General features: G+C 34.5%; 1 protein-coding gene across 2 annotated transcripts in view; it reads left to right on the forward strand.

The window, feature by feature from the left end:
* Window positions 1–24,597, forward strand: part of DMXL2 (Dmx like 2) — a 157,920-nt gene that overhangs the window by 35,023 nt on the left and 98,300 nt on the right. For both annotated transcript variants that reach the window (XM_047075109.1, XM_047075110.1), the window contains exons 2-6: window positions 897–1,022; window positions 4,106–4,177; window positions 6,431–6,509; window positions 7,294–7,429; window positions 8,070–8,136. In XM_047075109.1, coding sequence (XP_046931065.1) covers window positions 897–1,022; window positions 4,106–4,177; window positions 6,431–6,509; window positions 7,294–7,429; window positions 8,070–8,136 — 480 coding nt within the window. The remainder of the gene's footprint in view (window positions 1–896; window positions 1,023–4,105; window positions 4,178–6,430; window positions 6,510–7,293; window positions 7,430–8,069; window positions 8,137–24,597) is intronic.

Genomic DNA, 24,597 nt, shown 5'->3' on the forward strand with positions numbered 1-24,597 from the left:
GTCTTCATAAAATTCACAAAGTTGCAAAACAGGAATAGCATACATCAAGAAGTGTGGCAATAGGAAGAAACATTTGGTTTTACTCGTTATAGTTTTGTTGAACAAGGAATTTTCCAGGAACTTAATTTTGTGTTCTATTTTATTTTGCAGACTATATAGTTATACTTGTCAACATTTTATATAAATCAGTTTATTTTTAAATTAAGTTAATTAATTTGTGTGTGTGTGTGTGTGTGTGTGTGTGTGTGTGTGTGTGTGTGAAGCCACTTTGGGCTGGTTTCCTCTCTCCCTCACACCTTGTAAGGTTGAAGGGGAGGAGAGAGGCAGACAGCATCATGGATTCACTCTTAGGCGTTTGATGAGTTTAAGTTTAGTCTTTGCCTTAGTGCATGTAATTCTGCCTTGGGGGCTCATGTCTATTTAACTAGCTCTTTAAGCCATGTGGATTTGTGTTGGAAAATTCATCTGATTTCTTTCTTGATCTTTGTCAAGCCTGGTTTGAACCCTGGGAACACAGTTGCAGCCTTTGATGCCTTATTATTTTCAGATGGAGGTTTTATTCTTTAGGGTTCACTAAGATGAGCTTTGGAGAGAAGCTCTGAACAGGAAGATTTATGACCTGCAGGGACTTAGGCTGTAGGGTTGAAGAACTAGAAAAATCCTTTCTTTGTTAGTACTAGTTGTTGAAAGATAATTCATGGGGTGTCATCATCCTGTTTTATTATGTGGCATTTATTTATGATGTGACTTTTAATGTCTTATTTGGAAATTGATAACTAAATATTCTCACATGAACTATCTTTGTAAAAATGTGTCAGAGTCTATGGTGGCAACAAAATCTAAGGTATAATTCATAAGTTACATATCTTATATACTGTAAAACTTTTCTCTTTTAGGCGTATGGATCAGGCTGTGATATTGTTATTTTGGCAAGTGACTTTGAATGTGTGCAGATCATTCCTGGTGCTAAGCATGGAAACATCCAAGTCAGCTGTGTGGAGTGTTCTAACCAACATGGAAGAGTAAGGGATTTAATTACCTTATTAAATGCCATCTTTTAATGCATTCTTATCCTTTTATACAAGGCTTGTTTACAATTTCTTATTAATACACCTTGGTTAGATGGTGGTTGACAGGAGTGGATAAAGTGATAGAATGTATACAAATGGTAAGGGGCCATTAAGCTGATAATGAGATGATTATTCTGCAGGTGTACACTGTCTTGAAAGTTCTGTAGGCCTTATGGTCCTGTGCATACTGATGTTCTGCTAGTTGATAATTCTAGCAACTGTTAAGCCAGTAGTAGGGAAGTAAGTAAGCTTTTCTCTTGTCTGCATAGCATCCCTTATCTTGCCCAAATCACAGCAACATTAAATTTTTATAAAGAAATCTGGCTAGTTGTTAGTGTCTAATATAATATTTGTCATGTAACAGCAGCTTTGTAGAACTTCTGTTAATTTAATGAAAGTTTATTCATTAATTGAAGAATCTTAAGGTTCATTCATTCAGACTCTAAAACAGAGGGTTTATTTTAAAGTAGTTTGCATCTCACATATACCTCTCCCCCAAAATACACATCAAACATGATATACATCAAATTTTGGTTGTATGTGAAGTAAATGTAGCATATTCAGTCTATATTCTAACAGCTCAGTAAGGCCAGTGTTGCGTCAGTATCTCCACAGTATAAAAATGAGACTTTTCCTGTAATAATTATAATGATTTAAATAGTCTTAGTGTTCTAGCAATTGTTTTTTACTGAGAAATAACACATTTTAACAAGGATATGTTAAATCAGAATTTTCATGGTGATAAATAGTAATGATGCAAATTTATGCCAAGTAACAAATTATTATTACACTATTTCTAGCGTCCCACCTTGCTGCTTGTATCAAGCTTTAGTATTTGTGTAAATGTGGCACAATATGGCAATCCAGTGATGTAATTGACCTAGTATTGAAACACTGAATTTCCTGGTGTTTTTTGACACTTGTTTCCTGCTTTTCTGATTTTTATCCTGTTTTTTTCCCCCACTAGGCGTTGCTTACTCTTAGAAAACACTGAGAGTGCCAGATTTCTTTCATTAATTTTTCATTGTTCATTTCCTTAAACCAAGTAGGGTATCTTTAAACCTGCTTGGAGTTGTATGATAGTTCTCCCAGATGAATTTTAGTAAATTATTTATGGGCTGGTAATGATCACAATAAATTATCTGGGAGCAAAGTTTCCTTTCATATATAGGACCTTAGTGTTCATAACCCTGTTTCCACTTTTCCTTACCTGGTTGAAGATAAAGAAGGCAAAAATGACACCTTCGATTTATTGTTTTTTTATTGCCATCTTCTTTTATTTCCTTTATTGCCAGACCTTTTGGTGATAGCTTTGTCATTTATGACTATGTTAGCCAATTATAATCATTCATTCATCAGCTGACAAGTTGAATGTGATCATTCCTAACAGTTTTTGCCTTGGTGTTTACCTCGGGTGGGCATTTGAAGTAGCTTCCTCCCTACCATTGTACATTAAGAGCTTTTTCGTGGAAAGAGTGTTAGATATTAAGTGACAGTTAAAATCACTTTTTGGTGTGAGAGAGCCCTGAGGTGACAGTAGACATTTTTTGACTGGCCTTTAAAAAATATATATACCTAATTTAGTGTTCTAGGTGTCAGCAAGAATGGTTTTTGGTCTGTTCCCTGTAGTTGATTCCCTCTTGCCAAGAGGAGGGTGAACTGGGAATTGGCTCTCAAGGAATTATTCGAAAAATGAACAAATCAGGAGACTATAGATGCTAGAGAGGATGTGGAGAAATGGGAACCCTCTTGCACTGTTGGTGGGAATGCAAACTGGTGCAGCTGCTCTGGAAAACAGTGTGGAGGTTCCTCAAAAAATTAAAACTAGATTTACCCTATGACCCAGCAATAGCACTGCTAGGAATTTACCCAAGGGATACAAGAGTGCTGATGCATAGGGGCACTTGTACCCCCAATGTTTATAGCAGCACTCTCAACAATAGCCAAATTATGGAAAGAGCATAAATGTCCATCAACTGATGAATGGATAAAGAAATTGTGGTTTATATACACAATGGAATACTATGTGGCAATGAGAAAAATGAAATATGGCCTTTTGTAGCAACATGGATGGAACTGGAGAGTGTGATGCTAAGTGAAGTAAGTCTTAGAGAGAAAGACAGATACCATATGTTTTCACTCTTAGGTGGATCCTGAGAAACTTAACAGAAGACCATGGGGAAGGGGAAGAAAAAAAAAAAAGAGGTTAGAGAGGGAGAGAGCCAAAGCATAAGAGACTCTTAAAAACTGAGAACAAACTGAGGGTTGATGGGGGGAGAGGGAGGGGAGGGTGGGTGATGGGTATTGAGGAGAGCACCTTTTGGGATGAGCACTGGGGGTTGTATGGAAACCAATTTGACAATAAATTTCATATTAAAAAAAATCATCTCTACCAGGCTCTGGTAGCTTCCAGGAACAGAGGATTTATGTCCCTTTTTATCAGGTATGTGACCTGGAACCCAGATCTCTATCTTAAGTCCGATGGAGATGTCTACATCAGCTCTTTCTCTTCCACTTGCAGTGGAGTCTCTGATCTCTCCTTAGTCCATTTTCTCTATTCCTTTTTCTAGATGATTTTCCCCATTGAATTTTTTTTTGTTTCACAGTATAATTAATGTCATTTTATTTGATGTCTTTTGAATACCTGTTTAATACTCTTTGATATCTTTTTCTGCTTCTCATGGTTTTTATATTATTTTTCACTGGATTATAAAATTTCTGGCAAATGTGCCATTGAAATGCTATCTTTGTTAATAAAGTTATTCCTATGTTAAAAAAATTCTTACAGAAAAGGATGATTTCTTTGAATAGTTCAACCTTGTATTTGATGTGTAAAGTAAAGCCTGATGAATTTTTGACAACAGAGAAGGGATTCTTAAATCCGATTCTTTTCCAGTTATATTTATGGGATGGAATAAATCATGAATACTGTATTGGGATTGTATTATATGTAATTAGCTTATACATTATTGTGAAAAGGATGTCGTCTTTATTTTCTTTTCCTAAATGTTAATGCTTTGTTCATTTCTTTTTAGATTGCAGCTTCGTATGGTAATGCTGTTTGTATTTTTGAGCCCTTGGGCATAAATTCTCATAAGAGAAATTGTGTAAGTATTCAGTGGTAGTAGAAGTTTTTTAGAGTTAAGTTTAGAATCCAGTTGATAGCAGTAAAGAGTGCCTTACAAGAGCTAGTGCTGAATGTGGTCTGGAATACCCATCTGAAGTTGGTCTGGTGCTTTTGATGGTAAGATCTTCTACATTCACTAGAGATATACCCCTAGACCTTTTAGAAACCCAGTTTTCTATAATATTGCTAATTGATATTTACCTTGTTAATTGTAATCTACCTTAGTTGAACTACTATTTTTTCTTGTCTAGATTACTGGAGTAGTCTCTGATATGTTTTATATCCTTCTCTTCTCTTTTCTCAACACAGCAGGTCATGACACACTTCTCCACCTAAAACTCCCTATTTCTCTCAGACACAAAGCCAAAAAGCCTTACAATAGACTCTATAGTCTTTTTTCCCTCTAGTACTCACTTAACACCTCTCAGAGCTTGACTCCTACTATTTTTGTCCTCTAATGTTACTCCAGCCACACTGGCATTTTTATTCTTTGAACAGTTACTTTCCCATCTTAGGTCTTTGCATTGTTTTTTCTCTTGTCTGGAATGTTTTTCTTTCTCTGGGTAACTCCAAGGTCAGCTCCTTCAGATCCTGTAAGTATTTTCTCAATAATACCTTCCCAATGGGGATCCGCCCATTTTTAAAATTGCCCATTTTAAAACAAAACCACTTTTATTTTAACCCCTCATCCTTCTATTTTAAACTTTTTTCCCACAGCATTTATCTTGTTTGTTATTTACTGTTTAGAATGTAAGCTCCATGAGGGTATGGAGCTTTGTTTCTTTTGTTCACTGGTGCATCTGAAGTACTTAGAACAAGACCTGGAACACAATAGGTGCTTCTAAATACTTGTTGAGTGAAGGAGTTAGGAGCTTAGGTAAACTCACTAATCAGCTAAATGGTCTAGCGTATCACATTGAGAACCAACCATTCAAATTCATTCTAGGTGCTATATTTTATTTTACTTAAAATTCACAGGGGCGCCTGGGTGTCTCGGTCAGTTAAGCATCTGACTCTTGATTTCGGCTCAGGTCATGATCTCATGGGTTTGTGAGTTTGAGCCTTGCATCCAAATCTGCATTGATGGTGTGGAGTCTGCTTGAGATTCTCTCTCTCCCTCTCTTCCCCTCTCCCCCCACCAATAAATAAATACACTTAAATATAAATATAAATAAATATATATGTATATATTTATAAATATATATAATTATTTTTAGATAATGAAATTCAGGTTTTGCAGTTATTTTAAAATTCTGGCTCTGGATGGTCATGATACCTTGAATGAAGTATTTGTTAAGTATTTAAAAAGTATCATACAGAGAGAGGGAATTTCTGTTTATTAAATTATTACTACTTGCCAAGCAGTTGATGTATAACTTGCCTAAGGTGACGTGGCTTTACATGCACTATACTTTACAAAAGGACATTTTGTATTTATGTACTACAAAGAAATATCTCAACTTTTTTTCACTTACTGTATTTCATGGCAAAGGCCTTTGACTTTTACACTTTAAATCTTTCTATCTTTTAGAATGAAAATAGAAAAAAGACTGGAAATTAGTCAAATAAATATAATACACGTAATATAGATTTGTGGATTGTATATATTGTGTGGTTCAAATTTGTTGACTTTGGGAGATACATCTAGGTTTATTTTAGATGTTGAGTCCATAAGATTATGATAATTTTCACTTCTTTCTAATGTGCATTTGTTTTCACAAACATGTATTGAGTGTCTGCATATGTTCCAGCCATTACAGCACTCAAGACACAAAGCTTATTATGGCATAATTCCTGCCTTGAAGAGCTGGAGTTTACTAGGAGATTCAGACACATGCATGTGGCCACTGTTAAAATGGGATGTAAAGGGTACCATGGCTGCTGCCGGGATGTCAGCAGAGGTGGTGATTTAGCTGGATATAGATGCAAGCATGGGAGCTTGCAGGTGGAGAAGAGAGAAAAAGCATGTCCTACATCTGAGAATGTGTTTATAGACATGGAAGGAAGCCTGAGAGAACATGCTTTGGGCATGGCAAGCAGCTTGATGTGGTAGAGTAAATAATAAGTAACTATTGGAAGTTATTTTAGGAGCAATATTTTCAAAATAATAGTGAAATATTTACATCTTTGTTTTAGATCATAAAGTCTTAAGGTGAATAAAATGATAAAATGGTAATATTTGTGGATATTACTTTAAAAACATATGTTTCTTTTTTCTTTCTATATATTTCAGCAACTCAAGTGTCAGTGGCTTAAAACGGGGCAGTTTTTTTTGAGTTCTGTGACATACAATTTAGCATGGGACCCTCAAGGTATTTAGTGATTATATTTAGAAATTATAAAGAGTAAATGTTCATTTAGAAATGTCTGATTACAATGTAATATAGTTTCTCATAATAAAATGGTCAGTGTAGAATATTTTCTTTTTGTTAATGAGTGTATTTTTTTTTCTTCTTGGTATACACTGCTTTGTACACTGCTTAATTTACTTTGAGTTCTGTGCTTTTATTCCCTGCCTTTGAATGTTTTATTCTAGAAACAGTGATGATTTGTTTCCTTAGTTAACACTTACACTGTGTTTAATAAGAAATAAACTCAGAAATAAAACACGGCCAAAAAAAACCCCTATCTCATTTTTTTTTGTGTTTTAGGAAATTTTGTCTTTAAATTTGAAAAATTAGAAACCCCTAATGATAATGGCCATTGCCCCTCTTTACATTCATGATTAATAAGGTTAATTTTGTAGAAAAACAAATTTCATTAATCTTTAGTTCTGTTTTATATCCTGAGAACATTCTATGTTTACATATCAGAGTGTTTTGCGTTTGTTTTGTTATTGTACTTTTGCTTTTTTTGTTTTGTTTTGTTTTTAAGATTTACCTGATACACAGTAGCTCTTTGCCAGTAAGCTTTTCTTTTTTGTTGTCAAGTTTCACCCGAGACTTACCCTTTCTTGTGTAGTGGATTCTTAGAACTTTGAAATGGATATGTCTTGGTTTTCACAGAATAGTTTATAAACCTAAATATAAGCCCACATGTGCAATTCTTTCTCCAGATAAGCCATGCGTATTCATTAGAACTTTCTTTAATTTTCAGATAACAGATTGTTGACAGCAACCGATTCTATTCAGTTGTGGGCTCCTCCAGGAGGTGACATTCTGGAAGAGGAGGAAGAAATTGATAATAAAATTCCTCCAGTTTTAAATGATTGGAAGTGCATCTGGCAGTGCAAGTTAGTGTCTAACTCTGTTGTTCTCATTAAGTAAAAAAACCAGTCATCCTAAAATATGTTCCCTTGCACAGTGATCTCTGTTTTTTGATAGTACCATTACATTTAGAAGCCTAGAAAGTGGACTTCTAACCCAAACCCATATTAACCTTTAGTTTGTGTTACAGTTGATTGGTTAAAAAAAGGACAAAAATATTTTTCGAGTTACAACCTCAGAACTTGGGAATTACTCCTTAATGGATGAGATGTAGATAGGGATGGGGAAGAGGAAGATGTGATACAAGTTGCCAGCTACTCTTAAGTGGAAGAATGGCTATACCACTGACAGTATGGATTATGTGCAGGGACCCACTTAGCCAGGGGAGATGAGTGAGCTCAGTTTTTAACTTGTTATATTTTGGACATTCATGGGGCAGGTAGGTGGAGATGTCTTTTATGCATGTTGATTGCATTCTTCTTTGGGTCTCCAAAGTCAACTTTGGATTGGTTTTCATAATTAATTTGTATTTTAAGGGAGGTGAAAACACTCTTGTTCTGATATGTTATGAAAATCTTGTTTTGACCATTTATATATACAGTGTTCCAGATTTTAAAAATGCGGACTGGTTAACTTTTTTTTTTTTTTTTTTTTTTTTTTTTTTAGAACCTCAGTGTCTGTACATTTGATGGAATGGTCCCCTGATGGTGAATATTTTGCTACTGCTGGAAAGGTAAAGGACCAAATAAAACATAAACAAAAGAAATAAAAAAACAAAAAATGTTCCTTTTTCATTGTCATTTTCAGTTTTCTCATCTGAGAAAAATCGGGGTAATCATACTCTGCAAAGCTGGCCTCAGAAATAGTGATAGTATTAATGGGAGATCTGGTATGCTCCCTGTAGGTAGTAGGCAGGTGGAAAATAAATGTTATTTGACTTTGTTTAAAATTTACATTTTACAAAATTAATTTTTATGTTTAAAGAATAGCATATGTATGTAATTTAAGAAGTGAAATAGTACTACTAGATTCACAATGGAAAGAATTACTCCTTTCATCCCATTCTTATTCCTGTGTCCTGAGGGAGTTACTTGTCAAATTGCGTGTTTTGGTATTTCCTTTCATGTTTCTAAGTAACTTGCTAATGTTCCCATTTCTTGATATTTTTTTTTTCCTTTTAGTTTTATGTATCCTCTCTTGTCTTCTTCCTGTGGAATCTGAGACTTCAGTCCACTGGCTGATGTCCCCCATCCCCATCTCTACTTTTGCCACATATACACATTGACTTCCCTTCCTCCTGTCTTGCTGATGTAGATATCTCATAACATTTGGGTAAATATTCACATTGCTAAGATTATATGCTCTTCACAGAATAATTACTTTGGAGTTACTAGTAACTTTGTTTTACTGTTTGCTTCATTTTGTATATACCTAATTCACCCCCAAACCTCTGGCAGTCTTTGGATCTCCTCTTGCTATAATCCCACATAGGAGTTACCCTGGAAACTTTTTTGCAGCCCCACTCTGGCTTAGTTGCTCTCCAAGCCTAAAATAGCAGAGCTGTCATTTTTGAATTTTATGAACCTTAGGAGATTCTGTTTGCCCTGTTTCTTAGCATCATTTATCTTCTTCCCTTGCCGGATAGGGATACTCTTTTAGTAGATTCCTGAAAAGGGTGAATGGGAAAAAAAAATTTGAAGGTATTGCAAGCCTAAAGAGTTCTTCTTTTATGCTTGATTTGGCTAGGACTAGAATTGTGTTGAAAATTTTCTCTCAGGGTTATGTTCTGGTTCTGTTGCTTTCTAGCTACCAGTGTTGCTATTTGAGAAGTACAGTGCCATTAGGACTGCCCTCCCTGCCCATCTCCACCTTATAGAGGTTTTAAGAATCTTCTGGTGTTTTGGGGTGCCTGAGTGGCTCAGTCAGTTAAGCATCTGACTTCGGCTCAGGGCATGATCTCATGGTTTGTGAGTTCGAGCCCCACACTAGACTCTGAACTGACAGCATGTATCCTGCTTGGGATTCTCTCTCCTCCTCTCTCTGCCCCTCCTCTCCTTGCTCTCCATCTCTCTTTCTCAAAAATAAGTAAATACACATTGAAAAAAACCCACAGGATAAAGTTTAATTGTATTTAATTGTATTATATGCAACTTTTATATATATAACTTTTTATATGTATATAACTTTTTTATATATATACATATATACACGTATATGTGTATATATACATACATATATACATATACTTATACATACATATATATGTATATATATATATATTTTATATATGTATAACTTTTTTTATATGTATAACTTTTATATTACACTAAAACACAAGAATAGGTTTTCCAAGAACACCAGAGTTTATCCTTTTTAGTTCATCTCTAGTTGTAGAACACTCTCAACTGTTTTGTGGCTGAATAATTAGTTGATCCAGAGATAGTTGCTCAACAGGTGACCTTACAGACAGGAAGACTGCACAATATTATTGACAGAGAGACTGCAATCATGTGCAGTTCAGTAGTTACCTAATAACAATTTCAAAGTAGTAAGGAGTGTAAAAACTATTTTGAGATATTTACAGCAAATGTCATGTAATCTTAAAACATCTGTGATTTCTGTTAGAGACAGAGTCATAGGTACCACTAATACCACTTTGGTCTGTCATTTTTATTTGTAACTGAACTTTAGCATTTCCTTCAGTTAGCAGTTATGAAAATAGAGAAGTAATTGTTTTTCACCACTCTAGTTCATGGTAACTCTGAGTCTTAGTTGTCTTGGTTTCTCAAGAAGCAGATTCTGAGACAAGGATTCAAATATAAGTAATTCATGTGGGGAATGATCACCAAGAAATATACTGGATTTAAGGCAGGGAAGTGAAGGGGCTGAATAAAGGGTATGCTATCATGCAAGTGACTAACAAGTTGGGATCTCTGGGTAACTCTGGGAGCTGGTGTTCCTCACAACATCGTGTTCCTCACACATGTTCTTCATATGTATCAGTTGTTGGTTGGGTGCTGGTTATGGTATGGCAGTAGTTCTCAGCACTCAAAAACAAGTCCTAGGAAACTTCAGGCAGAGATACGTAGATGCCATAAGTTAGAAGTTGCACACTAAAATGGTAAGGCATGAGAGCATACAGGGTGTATCAAAAATATCTTTATATCTTAGAATTCTATCAACAGGCTCCTGGGGTTAGAGGACCTCAAAGAACCTGTGCCCTAAAATCTGGACATTTTGTTTTTTTGTTTTCCACATTTATGTCTAAAATCTATGTGGAATCATTTTTAGATACGATTTAAGGAAGAGGTTGATTTTTTTCTATATTGTTACCCAGTTGTCCAGCACACTATTGAAAAGCCTCTTCTTTCTCCATTTCTCTGTAATACCACTTTTGTCATAGATTTCAGTGTCCATATTTGTGTGGGTCTGTGTCTGGGTTATTTTCTCTAGTCCATTGGTCTTTTGTTGCACCAGCGTCACTTGTCTTAATTGCTATAGCTTTTGAATTGTTTTGATATCTGGTAGAACAAGTCCTCCTATCTTGTTCTTCTTCTTAAAGATGGTCTTATGTTTTCTTGGTCCTTTGTATGTTCAAATTAGTGTTTGGGTAAATACCCAATAGTGAAATTACTGGATCATATGATACTTCTGTTTTTAAGTTTTTGAGGCACCTCCATACTGTTTTCCACAGTGGCTCCATCAGTTTACATTCCCACCACCAGTGCACGAGGCTTCCTTTTTTCCCACATCCTTGCCAAGGCCCTTGGTATTTTCATGTAAATTTTAGGATGAGCCTGAAAAATTTTAAAAAACAAACAAAAAAACTTCTTTTGATTTCGATTGGTATTGCATTGACTCTATAGGTCAGTTTGGGGAGAATTGATATCTTTACAATTGAGTGTCCATCATGAATGCAACATATACCTTCATTTATTTTAGAATTTTTAATTTTTCTTAGTATTCTTTTATATTTTATGTAGAGGCCCTAAACATTTATTAGATTCATTCCTAAATATTTGATATTTTTTGATATTGCCATAAATGGCATCATAATATAAATTTAATTTTATAATTGTGAATGGTAGATAGAAATGAAGTTAATTTTTTATATTGGTTTTAAACCTAGCAAATGTTACTGATAAAGTCACTGATTCTATTAAATCCTCTGTAGATCTTTCGTTTTTCTCTGTACATAATTATCTGTGAATATTGAGAGTTTTATTTCATCCTTTCTAAATCTCAAATGTTTTGTATCTTTTCCTTTTTTTTTACTACAGTATGTAGGACCTCTAGTATAATGTTGAATAAAATTAGTGAGAGTAGATATCTTTTTCTTACTCCCAATTTCAAGAGGATACGTTTCACTTGTTACCTTTGATTATGATGTTTACTGTAGGTGTTCTTTCTCGGCTAAAGGACATTTCCTTATTTATAGTTTGTTAGAATTTTTTTTTTTTTAAATCACAAATGATGTTGAATCTTAGGAAATACTTTCCCTGAATCTATTGAGATTATAATTTTTTTCTTTTTACTATTTTTTTTAAAAAATGTTTTTAATGTTTATTTTTGAGAGAGAGAGAGAGACAGAGAGAATGAGTGGGGGAGGGGCAGAGAAAGAGGAAGACACAGAATCTGAAGCAGGCTCTGGGCTGTCAGCACAGAGCCTGATGCGGGGCTCAAACCCACAAACTGTGAGATCATGACCTGATGCTCAACTTACTGAGCCACCAGGCGCCCCATCTTTTTTTACTCTTTTAATAAGATAAATAGGTGGGCTTATTTTCAAGTATTAAATAAGCCTTGTGTTTCTAGAATAACCCTAAATTGATTATAATGTATTATTCTTGCTGGATTTGGATTGCTAATATTTTCTTCAAGATTTATGAGATCTATCTGTGTGTTTAGAGTAAGATAACGTTGGTATATGTTATGGACTGAACATGGCCCCCCAACCCCCATTCATATGTTAAACCCTACCCCCCAATGTGATGGGATTTGGCTATGAGGCTTTTGAAAGGTACTTACTGTTAGATGAGGTGTGAAGAGCATATCACCCTCATATAGGAATAGTGAGTACTTTTATAAGAAGAGACACCAGAGAGCTTGTTCTCCTTCTGTGACATGAATACATAGCAACAAAGTAGTTGTCTGCAAGCCAGAAAGAGAGGTCCACCAATTTGATCATTCTGGCAGCCACATCTCAGCCTCCAGCCCTCAGAATTGTGAGAAAATACATTTGTTTAAGCCACTCAGTCTATGGTATTTTGTTATGTCAGTGCAAGCTCACCAATACAGCATAGCATGCCAGACATGCTATAATCTTGCCCATTCTGAAACAAGTAAACAACAGTACCAAAACTTTTCTCTTGACCTTCTCTCAGCTTTTGCCACATTTCTTTGTCCCCCTTATAACACCTTCAGAGAGTTGCTTATAGTTGCTGGCTCCAAGTTTTTCTCTTCATTCTCTCTTCTGAAAGAGTCATTAGTGAATTCCTGTTACCAAATCCTGTGGTTAGTGCTTACTTACCCTAATGGCATGAATTAACACAGTTGGTTACTTCCTCACCCTTGAACACTTTCTTCAGTTTACTTTCAGGACACCATACACTCTCTTGATTTGCTTTTTAACTCTCTGACTGCCCCTCATTAGTTTGTTGGGATCACCTTTTCTTCCCTACTTTAAAATTTTGAAGTACCCTATGGCTTATTTCTTAGACCTCTCCTCTGACCATACTCACTCCCTTGGTGATCTCATCTTATCTCATGGCTTTAAGTGCATTTAGATTTGTATCTTTTGCCTGTAACTCTCCCCTGAGCTCCAGGCTAATTGTATGTGCATGTATGTGTGTATGTATGTGCACACACACTACACACATGTATACACACACTATACACACATGTACACATACACACACACTACACACATACATAAAACTAAATTTTTAAAGTTTTAATTAAAAAAAATACATCAGATGATATACATGCCAAAATACATGTTTTAAGGAAAACCTAAGTGGATACAATAGTGCCATTAATTGTATTTGAAAGAGGGTAATAGGAAAACATGCTTCAAATGCAGCATAGCATGCACAACACTACCCAAGCTGATGTCAGGGCAGTGACTATCTGGGAATATTATAAAGCTGCTTTTCAGTGTAAATCTAGAGTAGCTCTCTGATCACACTGAATTTGTCCTCCATTAAATCATCATGATGGCTTCATCTACAACAGACTTGTTAAATCAAAGGAATGACTAGCCTTACTAATCATTTGTGAGTATATTGTAACCCTAAGAAATACGAGTAACAAAACAAATCTGTGGGTATGGTCATTTTTTCATGGTCATGTTTTAGGAGTAGTGGAATGCTAGTTTTTAAAGATGAAAGCTTTAAAGGTGACTGCCTAGTTTTAGAGATCAAAGGCAAAAATTATATTCTTTTTTTTTAAAGTAGGCTTCATGCCCAGTGCAGAGCCCAATATGGGGCCTGAACTCATGACCCTGAGATCAAGACCTGAGCTGAGATTAAGAGTTAGACACAACCAATGGAGCCACCTAGGCGCCCCTATTCTTTTTCAAATTATTTTTCCAGTGATTCTGATGTTTTCCTTTTATTAACCTTGTTTTTCAGACATTATGGAAAACTCTTCTTGCATCTCTACATTCTACACAGAAATATTAAATATTAGTTTTTTTTTAATTTGTAGGTGATTGAATTGGCTTGTCAAGTTTTTCAGTGTTTGTTGTTGTTTTTTATTTTAGTGTGTGTGTGTGTGTGTGTGTGTGTGTGTGTGTGTGTGTGAATGGGGGAGAGGGGCAGAGGGAGAGAAAAAGAGAATCCCAAGCAGGCTCCACACTCAGCCCAGAGCCCGATGAGGGACTCAATCCCATGACCCTGAGATCATGGCCTGAGCCAAAATCAAGAATCAGATGCCCCATGATGTACTTTTTTTTTTTTTTTTTAGAGTTTATTTATTTATTTTGAGAGAGAACAGGGGACTGGCAGAGAGAGGGAGACAGAGAGAGAGAGAGAGAGAGAGAGAGGGAGAGAGAGAGGGAATCTCAAGCAGGCTCTGCACTGCAGGGCTCAAACTCACCGCGATATCGCTACCTGAGCCAAAGTTGGATGGTTAACCAACTGAGCCACCCAGGCACTCCAGTGCTCTGTTTAAATATCACTTTTTTTAAAGAAACCTCCCAGACCAGGTCAAGTCTCTCAAGTATATACTCTCACAGTATGCTTTTAATTTGTAGCACTTATAATTTTATTAAAACAATAATTTGTATCTGTTGTTTTTTTTAAAGAAGTCTCCATGCCTAGTGTGAGGCTTGAACTCATGACCCTGAGATCAAGACCTGAGCTGAGCTGAGATCAAGAGTCTGACCCTTAATTGACTGAGCCATCCAAGCGCCCCAACAATAATTTGTATCTTTATTTACTGTTGTCTTCCCTTCTGGAGTATGAGCTCTGTACAACTAGCAATTATATTTTGTTGTCTCCTATCTCTTCCTTCCCTTCTCCTAACTATATCCCCATCAGTTTATTTATTTTTTTATTATTTTTTTTTATTCCCATCAGTTTATACAGTGCCCGCATTGAGTAAAGATTTATTGTTTGAGTGAATCAAGTGACCATTTTGTAGTATATAAGCAGTTAATAGCATATCATTATCCATTTATATGTTACAGACTAATTTTGTTTTTAAGGCTGAAACAGTCTGAAAGCTATTGAATTTTCTCAGAGTAAAATTTAGCTCTTTAGCAGATCTGTATCTGGACATGATCACATGAAATATAAGTCTTATAAAATATATTAAAATGCATGTAATTGGATTCAATTAATATAGTATATTAATGTAAATTACAAGATGTCTATCTTCTCTAAGTCTACCTTCTACCCTCTAGGTCCATCTGTGTTGTTGCAGATATCAAGATTTCATTCTTTTTTATGGCTGAGTAGTATTTCTGTCTGTGTGTGTGTACACACCGTATCTTCTTTATCCATTCATCTTTTGATGGACATTTGCTTCTATATCTTGGTGATTGTAAATAATGCTGCAGTAAATACAGCATTGCATATATCTTTCAAATTAGTGCTTTTGTTTTCTTTGGTTAAATGCCCATCAGTGAAATTACTGGATTGTATGGTAATTCTATATTTAATATTTTGAGGAACATCCGTAATGTTTTCCAAAGTGGCTGCACCAATTTGCATTTCCACCAAAAGTGCACGAGGGTTCCTTTTTCTGCACATCCTCACCAACACTTGCTATTTCTTGTGTTTTTGATTTTAGCCATTCTGACAAGTGTGAAGTGATATTGTGGTTTTGACATGCATTTCGTGATGACTAGTGTTAAGCATTTTTTTCATGTGTCTGTTGGCCATCTGTATGTCTTCTTTGCAAAAATGTCTATACATGTCCTCTGCCCATTTTTTAAATTGGATTATTTGTGTGGTTTGTGTGTGTGTGTGTGTGTGTGTGTGTGTGTTGTATAAGTTCTTTATATGTTTTGGATATTAAACCCTTACCAGATAAATCATTTGCATATATCATTCAGTAGGTTGCCTTTTTGTTTTGTTGATGGTTTTCTTCACTGTATAAAATCTTTTTATTTTGGTATAGCCCCAATAGTTTCATTTAGCTTTTGTTTCCCTTGCTTCAGGAGACAAATCAAGAAAATGTTTCAATGGCTTATGTCAAAGAAATTACTGCCTGTTTTCTTCTAGGAGTTTTACAGTTTCAGGTCTCACATTTAGGTCTTTAATCCATTTTGAGTTTATTTTTGTATATGGTGCAAGAAAGTGGTGCAGTTTCATTCTTTTGCATGTAGTTGTCCAGCTTTTCTAGCCCTGTTTGTTGAAGAGATGGTCTTCTTTCCATTGTATATTTTTGCCACTTTTGTCATAGATTAATTGACCATATAATCATGGATTTATTTCTGGGCTCTCTATTCTGTTCCATTGAGCTATGTGTCTCTTTTTGTGACAGTACCATACTGTTTTGATTACTACAGCTTTGTAATATATCTTGAAATCTGGGATTGTGATACTTCCACCTTTCTCATTTGTTTTCAAGATTGCTCTGGCTATTTGGAGTCTTTGTGGTTCCATACAAATTTGAGAATTATTTGTTCTTGTTCTATGAAAATGTTGGTAATATTTTGATAGGGATTGTATTGAATCCGTAGATTGCTTTGGATACTATGGACATTTTAACAACATTAATTCTTCCAGCCCATGAGCATGGAATATCTTTCCATTTGTTTGTGTCACCTTCAAATTTTTATAATTTTTAGAGTACAGGTATTTCACCTCCCTGGTTAAGTTTAATTTTATTCTTTTTGGTACAGTTGTAAATGGGATTGTTTTCTTAATTTCTCTTTCTGCTACCTCATTATTAGTGTATGGAAATGGAACAGGATTCTGTGTATTCATTTTGCATACTGTGATTTTACTGAATCCATTCATCAGTTCTAGTAGTTTTTGGTAGAATCTTTAGGGTTTTCTGTAGACAGTATCATATCATCTGCAAATGGTGAAAATTTCATTTATTTCTTACCAATTTGGATACCTTTTATTTCTTTTTCTTTTATTGCTTTGGCTAGGACTTACAGTATTATGTTGAATAAAAGAGAGTGGATATTCTTGTCTTGTTCTCTTAGAGGAAGGTCTCTCAGTTTTTCAACATTGAGTATGATGTTAGCTGTGAGTTTTTTCATAGGTAGTCTTTATTTTGTTGAGGTATGTTCCCTCTAAGCCTACTTTGTTGAGGGGTTTCATCATGATTGCATGTTGTACTCTGTCAAATGCTTTTTGTACATCTATTGAGATTATATGGTTTTTATCCTTTTTCTTGTTAATGTGATGTATCATGTTGATTGATTTGTGAATACTGAACCACCCTTGCATCCCTGGAATACATCTCACTTGGTTGGGGTGGATGAGTTTTTAAAAGGATTCTTGGATTCGGTTTGGTAATATTTTGTTCAGGATTTTTGCATCTATATTCATCAGAGATATTGGCCTGTAGTTTTCTTTGTAGTGTCTTTATCTGGTTTTGGTTTCAGGGTAATGTTGGCTTCATAGAATGAATTTTCCTTCCTCTTTTATTTTTTGGAATAGTCCTTCATGTAATCTTAATGTTTCTGATTGTCTCTCTTTGCTTACTCATTGTGTTATGTTTGCCTCAGCTGTGTGTCACAACTTTGAGACTATTTTAGGATATATGATCTTTTGACGAGAGGGTCATGTGGTACATTAAAAACTATTAATGACCCGTGTAAGATGATCAGTATTCATTGTTTGAACATCTACTGAATTTGAACTCTCATCTCTAATGAATCCAAAAGATTCCTTTGTACTTCAGACACAACTAATAAGACTAAAAAAGCACATCCTCTCAAATGGGACATCTAGATTTTATGCTCCTCAAAGGTGGTTCTGTTTGCATGTTCCATAATACTTAGTATCTTTTTCTTTGAATTTTTATTACAATAGCCTTAGCAGTTGATTATCATTTTTCTCCAAGTATTAGTCATGTTTTCTTTGCATTAAATTCTCCTAATTCTCCTAAGAGATAAGCATTCTGTAATTCTAATGGAAAGATAAGAATGCCTTACTGGTAAGGATCCTTTAGAGGTTAATAAAATGTGTCGTGGGTTTAAAAAGCTTATTTCCTCACATTTTTGAGAAGATACTACATCTATTTAAGATCTTCATGAAAAAAGAACAGAAACTAACTTTGTAATGTTGGCATTTCCCTCCCCCCCCCCACCCCCCATCTGTTCTGCTTCTGTTAATAAAGCCAAGTTTGTCTGACTTGATGAAACAGATGGTAACTGTGTGATCTACCACTAGAAGGCATTTTCCACCGCCTCTGCTACATATGACAGGGTTTCAGTTCAGGTGTTGTGGGACTCAAAATCAGGTACCTTGAGGATTTTTAATGTTTTTAGTATTTCAGTTCATTGAGTACTTTCTATTTTGGGGGGGCTTAATAGTAATTTAACTTTTTATCTGAACTTTAAAGTCTTACTTGTTAAAGAGCTGTTTTTTCCCCCCACAATGTGTACCTGGTCAAATCTTCAGTTAAAGAATTGTTTGCTTTGCTTGATATGTATTTATTTAAATTTTTTAGGTTTATAAAGTTTATATTTGAACACTTTCTATAAGAGTAGGTTATTTTGTAAAATTTGAAAGTGGTTTAAAATACTATTTTCTTTGGAAACATTTTTTTTTTTAAATAGAGGATTAATGCTTTTGAGTAAAATACTGGGCTTTTTAAGGGCTTGGATTAGAATTTTTGATGAGGGTGATTTTGGCAGGAAGGAAAGCAGTAGGCTACAGAATGTTTCCAGAAGGTTTTCTTCCTCTTGAAATCACTTCCCTGTTCTTAGATTCAATGTTTTGGTTATTTAAGGATTGGCTTCTTGACCTTTTTTCCTTCTTTAAAATGGAATTATCTTTACTTTTTAAATGTGATAATGTATTGTAAAAAACATGCAGAGAAAATGAAAATCCTCTGCCAAATAGTCCTACCTTAAATAAAAAAGTTCACTGTTTTCTATTCAGTATATATTCTTTCAGACTTTTTGTTTCTTTGTAAGCCACATGGAAGTATGTGTGCATATACACACATACTCAAATTAGGTCATATTCTTTAAATTGTCTTTTTCACTTAATGTATAAGATTGCTGTGTCAATGCACAGCAATTCTTTTTAAAGGTGACATAATTTCCCATTATATTAATGAATATGTGTTTTAACTTAACCAGATAACTATTAATGAACATTAAATAGTTCTGTTTTTTCTATTGCTATTAAATATGAGCATCCTTGTACATAAATCTTGTCCTGTTGTTTCCTTTTTACAATTAACTTTACTGAAATATAGTTAAGATAAAATGTATATTTTATGTGTACAGTTCAGTGCGTCTTGACAGATTTATGTACTTTGTCAAGATTGCTTTTGCTATTCAAGGTCTTTCGTAGTTCCATATATATTTTAGGATTTATTGTTCTAGTTCTGTGAAAAATACTGTTGGTATTTTGATAAGGATTGCATTGAATCTATAGATTGCTTTGAGTAGTGTAGACATTTTTACAATATTAATTCTTCCAGTCTATGAATACAGTGTTATCTTTCCATTTGTTTATATCTTCTTTGATTTCTTTCATCAGGGTCTTCTAGTTTTCAGTGTATAGTTCTTTCACCTCTTTGGTTAAATATATTCCTAGGTATTTTATTATTTTTGATTCAATAGTAAGTGGGATTGTTTTCTTAATTTCTTTTTTACTATTTTGTTATTAGTGTATAGAAATGCATCAGATTTCTCTATATTGATTTTGTATCCTCCAACTTTATGGAATTCATTTAGTTGGTATGATAGTTTTTTGGTGGAATTTTTAGGGTTTTTTATATGTAGTATGTCATTTGCAAATACTAACAGTTATACTTCAAAATGCCTTTTCTTTCCTTTCTCTTGTCTGATTACTATGGTTAGGACTTCCAGTACTGTGGTGAATGATAATGGTGAGAGTGGACATTTTTGTTTTGTTTCTGATCTTAGGAGAAAGGTTTTAGCTTTTTACCATTGAGTTTGATGTTAGCTGTGGGTTTTTTATATATGGCTTTTATAATGTTGAGGTATGTTCACTCTATACTACTTTGTTTAGTTTTTATCAAGAATGGATGTTTGTCAGATGTTTTCTCTGCATCAGTTAAGATGATCTTAGGAACTTTATCCTTCATTTTGTTAATGTAATATGTCATGCTGATTGATCTGCATAAATTTAACCATCCTTGCATCCTGGAATAAATCCTACTTAATTGTGGTGAATTTTAATTTTTTATAAATTTTAATTTATTTTTGAATTGGTTTGCTAAGATTTTGTTGAGGATTTTTGCATCTACATTCATAAGGATTATGATGTAACCTATAATTTTTTTTGCCAGAATTGTATAACTATTTTATTTTTGTTTTGATTTTTATTTTTATGTTTATTTTCCTTCCCTTCCCTTCCCTTCCCTTCCCTTCCCTTCCCTTCCCTTCCCTTCCCTTCCCTTCCCTTCCCTTCCCTTTCCTTTCGTGTGTGTGTGTGTGTGTGTGTGTGTGTGTGTGTGTGTGTGTGTGTGTCTTTGTGTCTGGTTGTGGTATCAGGGTAATGCTGGCCTCATAGAATGAATTTAGAAGGATTTCTCCCTCTTCTATTTTTTGGAATACTTTAGAAGGATAGGTATTAACTCTTCTTTACATATTTGGTAGAATTCACTTGTGAAGCCATCAGGTACTGGACTTTTGTTTATTGGCGGTTTTTGATTACCAGTTCAACTTGATTGCTAGTAATTGGTCTGTTCAGATTTTCTATTTCTTTATGATTCAGTTTTGGGAGATTGATGTTTGTAGGAATTTATCCATTTTTTTCTAAGTTCAGTTTGTTGGCATATAGTTTTCTTTGTCGTAATCTGTAATTTTTATGTATTTCTGTGGTATTGGTTGTAATTTCTCTTTCATTTCTGATTTTATGTCCTCTGTGTTTTTTCTTTATTAGTCTGGCTAAAGGCTTAATAAATTTATCTTTTCAAAGCATTAGCTCTTAGTCACATTGATCTTTTCTATTCATTTTTAGTCTCTATTTCATTTATTTATACTCTAATTTTTATTATTTCCTTTCTTCTACTCATTTTGGGCTTTGTCCTTCTTTTTCTAGTTTCTTTAGCTGTGAAGGTTAGATTGTTTGAGATTTGTTTGTTTGTTTCTTGAGGTACACTTGTATCTCTCTAAACTTCCCTCTTAGAACTACTTTTGTTGCATTCCACAGATTTTGGACCATTGTTTTTCATTTTCATTTGTCTCCATGTTTTTGTTATTTCTTCTTTGATTTTTTCATTGACTCATTGGTTGTTTAGTAGCATCTTGTTTTGCAAACTTCATGTATTTGTTTTTTTTTTTCAGTTTTTTTTCATTATAATTGATTTCTAGTTCATACTGTTGTAGTTAAAAAAGATGTTGATATGATTTCAGTCTTCTCAAATTTATTTAAAGACTTATTTTGGCCTAATGTGACCTATCCTGGAGAATGTTCTGTGTGTACTTGAAAAGAATGTATTCTGCTGTTTTGGGGTGGAATGTTCTGTTAAGTCCATTTGGTCTAATGTGTTGTTCAAAGACACTGTTTCCTTATTGATTTTCTTTCTGGATGACCTATCCATTAATGCAAGTGGGGTATTGGGATATTTAAGTTCTGTACTATTTTTGTGTTACTATAAATTCCTCCATTTATGTCTGTTAATATTTGCGTTATATCTTTAGGTGCTCCTGTATTGGGTGCATAGATATTTACAACTGTTATAGCATCTTGTTAGAGTGATCTCTTTATTATTATGTAAAGCCCTTTTTTGTCTTTTTACAGTTTTTGTTTTTAAGTCTGTGTTATCTGATATGAGTGCTACCTCAGCTTTTTTTTTTTCTCCTCCATTTGCATCGAATATCTTTCATAATCCCTTCACTTTGTCTGTATTGTCTTTAGGTCTGAAATGAGTCTTGTAGGCAGCATATAGATGAGTATTGTTTTTTTGTTTTTAAAATTTTAATTTATTTTTAAAATTCAAGTATAACATACAGTATAATATTAGTTTTCATGTGTACAATATAATGATTTAATAATCCTGTACATTACTCTGTGCTCATCACAGTAACTGTACTCTTAATTCCCATCACCTACTTTACCCATCCACCCCTCCCACCTCCCCTATGGAAACCACCAGTTCTCTATATTTAAGAGTCTGGTTTTTCGTTTTTTTTCCTTTGTACATTTATTTTGTTTCTTAAATTCCACATATGACATCAGCTGTACTGAATAAAAAGCTTTTGCACAGTGAAGGAAATCATCAATCATCAACAAAACAAAACACAATCTACTAAATGGGAGAAGATATTTGCAAATTATATATTTGATAAAAGGTTAGTATATGAAATATATAAAAAACTAGTACAACTCCACACCAACCCCTCCCCCCCAAATAATACAATTAAAAATGGGCAGAGGACCTGAAGAGACATTTTTCTTTTTTTTTTTTTTAACGTTTGTTCATTTTTGAGACAGACAGAGACAGAGCATGAATGGGAGAGGGTCAGAGAGACAGGGAGAAACAGAATCCAAAACAGGCTCCAGGATCTGAGCTGTCAGCACAGAGCCCGGCCCGGGGTTCAAACTCACAGACCGAGAGATCATGACCTGAGCCGTAGTTGGACGCTCAACCGACTGAGCCACCCAGGTGCCCCTGAATAGACATTTTTCTAAAGAAGACATACAGATGGCCAACAGACAAATGAAAAGTGCTCAACATCACTAGTCATCAGGATGTGCAAATCAAAACCACAATGAGATCACCTCACAATTGTCAGAATGGCTTAAATAAAAAACACAAGAAATAACAAATGTTGGCGAGGATGTGGAGAGAAAGGAACCTTGTGCACTGTTAATGGGAATGCAAGCTAGTACAGCCACTGTGGAAAAGAGTATGGACGTTTCTCAGAAATTAAAAGTAGAATTACTGTAGGATCCAGTAATTCCATTGATGGGTACTTACCCAAAGAAAACAAAACACTAATTTAAAAAGATATATGTATTCCTGTGTTTATTATAGCATTATTTACAGTTAAAGTAATTATTGATAGGTATGTACTTCTTGCCATTTTGTTCATTGTATTCTAGTTTCTTTATAGTTCATCTCTGTTTCTTTTTTGCTCTCTCCCCTGTGATTTTATGGTTTTCTTTAGTGTTAAATTTGGGATTCTTTCTTTATTTTTAGTGTATCTATTGTGCATCTTTGGTTTGTTGTTGCCATGGAGTTTATATATAATACTCTATATAAGTCTGTATTGAGTTAATGTTTGTTTAAGTTCAAACACATTATAAAAGCACTACAGGGGCACCTGGGTGGCTCAGTCGGTTAAGCGTCCGACCTCGTCTCAGGTCATGATCTCGTGGTTTGTGCATTCGAGCCGTGCGTCAGGCTCTGTGCTGACAGCTCAGAGCCTGGAGCCTGCTTCAGATTTTGTGTCTCCGTCTCTCTCTGCCCCTTCCCCACTTGTGCTCTCGCTATCAAAAATAAATAAAAAATGTAAAAAAAAAAATAAAAAGCACTACATTTTTACTCAAGTTTTATGCATATTATATCATATTTTACATCTCTTAATTTTGTATATACCTTGACCAACTTTTGTATGTATAATTGATTTCACTACTTTTGTGTTTTAATCTTCCACCAGCTTTGAAAGTGATTGATTTACTATCTTGACTATATGTTTATTTTTGCTAGTAAAAGTTTTTTCTTTTATAGTTTTCTTCTAGTTATGGCCTTTTCTTTCTACTTAAAAGAGTTCCCTTAATATTTCTTACAAGGCTGGTTCAGAGGTGATGAACTCTTTTTTAATTATCTTTTATTTGTCTGGGAAACTCTTTATCTTTCCTTTAGTTCTGAATGATCACCTTGCCTGGTAGAGTATTCTTGGTTGTAGTATTCTTCATTGTAGAGTGTTCTTAGTTTTTCTTCTTTTCAGCGCTTTGAATATATCCTGCCATTCTCTATTGGCCTGCAAAAGTTTCTGCTGAAATAAGCAGCTGATAACCTTACGGAGTTTCTCTTGTATGTAACCATTTTCTTTGGCTGCTTTTATGATTCTCTCTTTATCTTTAATTTTTACCATTTTCATTGTTGTGCGTCTTGGTGTGGACCTCCTTGGGTTCATCTTGTTTGGGGCTTTCTTTGCTTCCTGGGCCTGGATATCTGTTTTCCTTCCCCACGTTAGGGAGGTTTTTAGGTAATATTTCTTCAAATAAGTTTTCTATTCTCTTCTCTCTCTTCTTCTTCTAGGATCCTTATCATGTGAGTGTTACTATGCTTGATGATATCACAGAGATCCCTTAACCTAGCTTCATTTTTTATGACTTTTTTCCTTTATGCTGTTCAGCTTGGATGCTTTCCATTATTGTATCTTCCAACTAGCTGATACGTTCTTTATCCTCTAATCTGCTGTTGAGTCTCTCTAATGTATTTTTCTTTTCAGTTATTGTGTTTTTCACCTCTGATTGGTTATTTTTTATACTTTCTATCTCTTTGTTGAAGTTCTCAATGACTTCATTCACTCTTCTCTCAGTTTCTGGTGAGCATCTTTGTGAGCATTACT

The sequence above is a fragment of the Lynx rufus genome, unplaced genomic scaffold, assembly GCF_022079265.1.
Source record: "Lynx rufus isolate CCGP_SWC_20201006 ecotype Redwood Valley unplaced genomic scaffold, mLynRuf1.p SCAF_13, whole genome shotgun sequence".
NCBI lineage: Eukaryota > Metazoa > Chordata > Mammalia > Carnivora > Felidae > Lynx > Lynx rufus.